This window comes from Pteropus vampyrus, unplaced genomic scaffold, assembly GCF_000151845.1.
Source record: "Pteropus vampyrus isolate Shadow unplaced genomic scaffold, Pvam_2.0 Scaffold40, whole genome shotgun sequence".
Lineage (NCBI taxonomy): Eukaryota > Metazoa > Chordata > Mammalia > Chiroptera > Pteropodidae > Pteropus > Pteropus vampyrus.
In genome coordinates this window covers 7,418,204-7,420,528 of record NW_011888821.1, presented here as the reverse complement: position 1 = coordinate 7,420,528, position 2,325 = coordinate 7,418,204, and the positions used below count along the sequence as shown (strand labels likewise).

The 2,325-nt window shown below is 52.0% G+C and overlaps 1 protein-coding gene across 1 annotated transcript in view; it reads left to right on the top strand.

Moving 5' to 3' along the window:
• Window positions 1-2,246, top strand: part of LOC105290973 (myosin-11-like) — a 116,507-nt gene extending 114,261 nt beyond the window's left edge. Inside the window, exons 19-20 of the mRNA XM_023529667.1 lie at window positions 1,287-1,418; window positions 1,514-2,246. Of these exons, the coding sequence (XP_023385435.1) occupies window positions 1,287-1,418; window positions 1,514-1,786 (405 nt within the window). The 3' untranslated portion in view covers window positions 1,787-2,246. The remainder of the gene's footprint in view (window positions 1-1,286; window positions 1,419-1,513) is intronic.
• The last annotated feature ends 79 nt before the right edge of the window (window positions 2,247-2,325 follow it).

The following is a 2,325-nucleotide window of genomic DNA, read 5'->3' as shown; positions in this document are numbered from 1 at the left end:
AGCGTGTCGTCTTTTGGGACTGGCTTTTTTTTCACTCAGCACCACTCTCTGGAGATCCACGTGTCGCTGGCTGAAACATACTATTTGCGCAAAGACGTGCTCTGTCACGACAGACTCGGTTTCCTCTTGTGTGCGCTTGAGTGTAAAGTGGCATAAACCTTTCTTCATTGAGCAAACATTTATAGAGTGCCTGCCGTGTGCCAGGCACACGAGAGGTGCAGGGGACAGAGTCCTGAACAGACACGGGCCCTGGCCTCATGAACATTCTAGTTGAGTGGGGGTGCAGACAATGAGCAGGTCATCACCGGAACAAATGTGTAACGGCAAACTGGGGCGAGTGCCTGAAGGAAGCCACAGTGCGTGTGCCAGGGGCTCCCCAGTGCACAGCGGGGGCTTGAGCACGGGAGTCGGGAGTCGGCCTGGTGAGGAACAGTGAGGGGAAGCAGTTTTTTGGGAAATGTTCATCCCCACAGACACAACTTCTAAAAGCTGGCTGAAGAAAGCCATCTGAGATTTTAAAAACCAGGAATTATAGGTGTTCATTGTGGCCTTATTTACAGCAGCAAAATGGTCAGTGTCCAGCTTAATTCAATAATGGCTCATTCATCATTGGTGGACACTTTTCAGCTATTCAAAACGATGGCTTTCTGTTGGGGAAAGAAGAAAAAGAACGATGGCTTTCGAAAAACAAAGTTGTAAAAACGAGGGATCAGCATGGGGAGATAATTAGCTTATAGTTTCAAGTAACAAAAGCACATAACACTGGACGGCGTGATCTCGAGTATATTTTTTAAACATGTAGGAAAAAAGACTGGAAGGAAATGCTCACAGCACTAATAATGACTTTGGTGGGGAGTCAGGACGTGGGTTTTTTCCTCCTTTTCTCCTTGGAAGGAAACATGTCCGTTTGTCAGCGGCAGTAGTCTCTCTCTCGGGATGAGACTGAATGGGAGCAGGGGAAATTTCCTCCTTTCGCTGCACCTTTTTCCGTCGCCCTAGTTTAGGGTTTCTCAGCCTCAGCACTAATATTTTGGGATGGGTAATTCCATGCCGTGGGCTATCCTGTGCATTCTAAAACATTTGGCAGCATCCCTGGCCCCTCCCCATCAGATGCTGGTAGCATCCCGTACTCCACTTGTGACAGCTGAAACTGTCTCCAGAAATTGCCAAATGTCCCCTTGGGGTGGGGTAGAAATGTCCCTGGCTGAGAAGCACTGATCTAGTTTATTACAAGTCTGTATCCCTTGTGCCATGGAAACAAATGCTGGGCTTCCGTGTGCATGCAGGTGAAGCCCCTGCTGCAGGTGACACGGCAAGAGGAGGAGATGCAGGCTAAGGAGGATGAACTGCAGAAGATCAAGGAGCGGCAGCAGAAGGCAGAGGGGGAGCTCAAGGAGCTGGAGCAGAAGCACTCGCAGGTACCAGGCCGGGAGCAAGGCAGGGGCTGAGGAGGGAGGGCCGGCCGCGGGCTCCCGTGGGGCTCACTGGCCACCTCCTCGTCCTCTCCGTGCAGCTGGCCGAGGAGAAGAACCTGCTGCAGGAGCAGCTGCAGGCAGAAACAGAGCTATATGCAGAGGCCGAGGAGATGCGGGTCCGGCTGGCAGCCAAGAAGCAGGAGCTGGAGGAGATCCTGCACGAGATGGAAGCCCGCCTGGAGGAAGAGGAAGACCGGGGCCAGCAGCTGCAGGCAGAAAAGAAGAAGATGGCACAGCAGATGCTGGTAAGGCGAAGCAGGGGCTGCCCTTGGTGGGTGCCAGGTCACCTGACCTTCACTGCAGGCCTATGAGGTGTGTCTGATCATCTGTCCCTATGTGATCAGATAAAGAGACGAAGGCTTGGAGAGGAACGGCCATCTGACCCCACAGCCCTCTCAAGCCTGCTCTGCCCTACGGTGCTGCCTTTCACATGCTTTTACTTTTTCTCCTAACAGCAACCATGAGTGAAATATATTAGTTAGCTATTGTCAGAGAACAAAGCACCTGGAATAAGCATTTGTCTCACATAATCAGGAATCTGAGAGTGGCCTAGCTGGGTGGGCCTGGCTTGGTGTCTCTCACAAGGTTACAGTCGAGCTGTTAGCCAGGTCTGCGGTCATCCGAAGGCTTGACTGGGGTTGGAGGACCCACTTCCATGTGGCTCACTCACATGGCTGTAGGCAGGAGGCCTCAGCGCCTCACCATGTGGGCTTCTCCATGTGGCTGTTTGAGTGTCCCCACAACATGGCGGCTAGCTTCCCCCAGGCATGAATCAAGAGAACAGGGGAGGAAACCTTTTATAGACTGATCACTAACGTTACACTCCATTACTTCCTCTTCATTTTGTTAG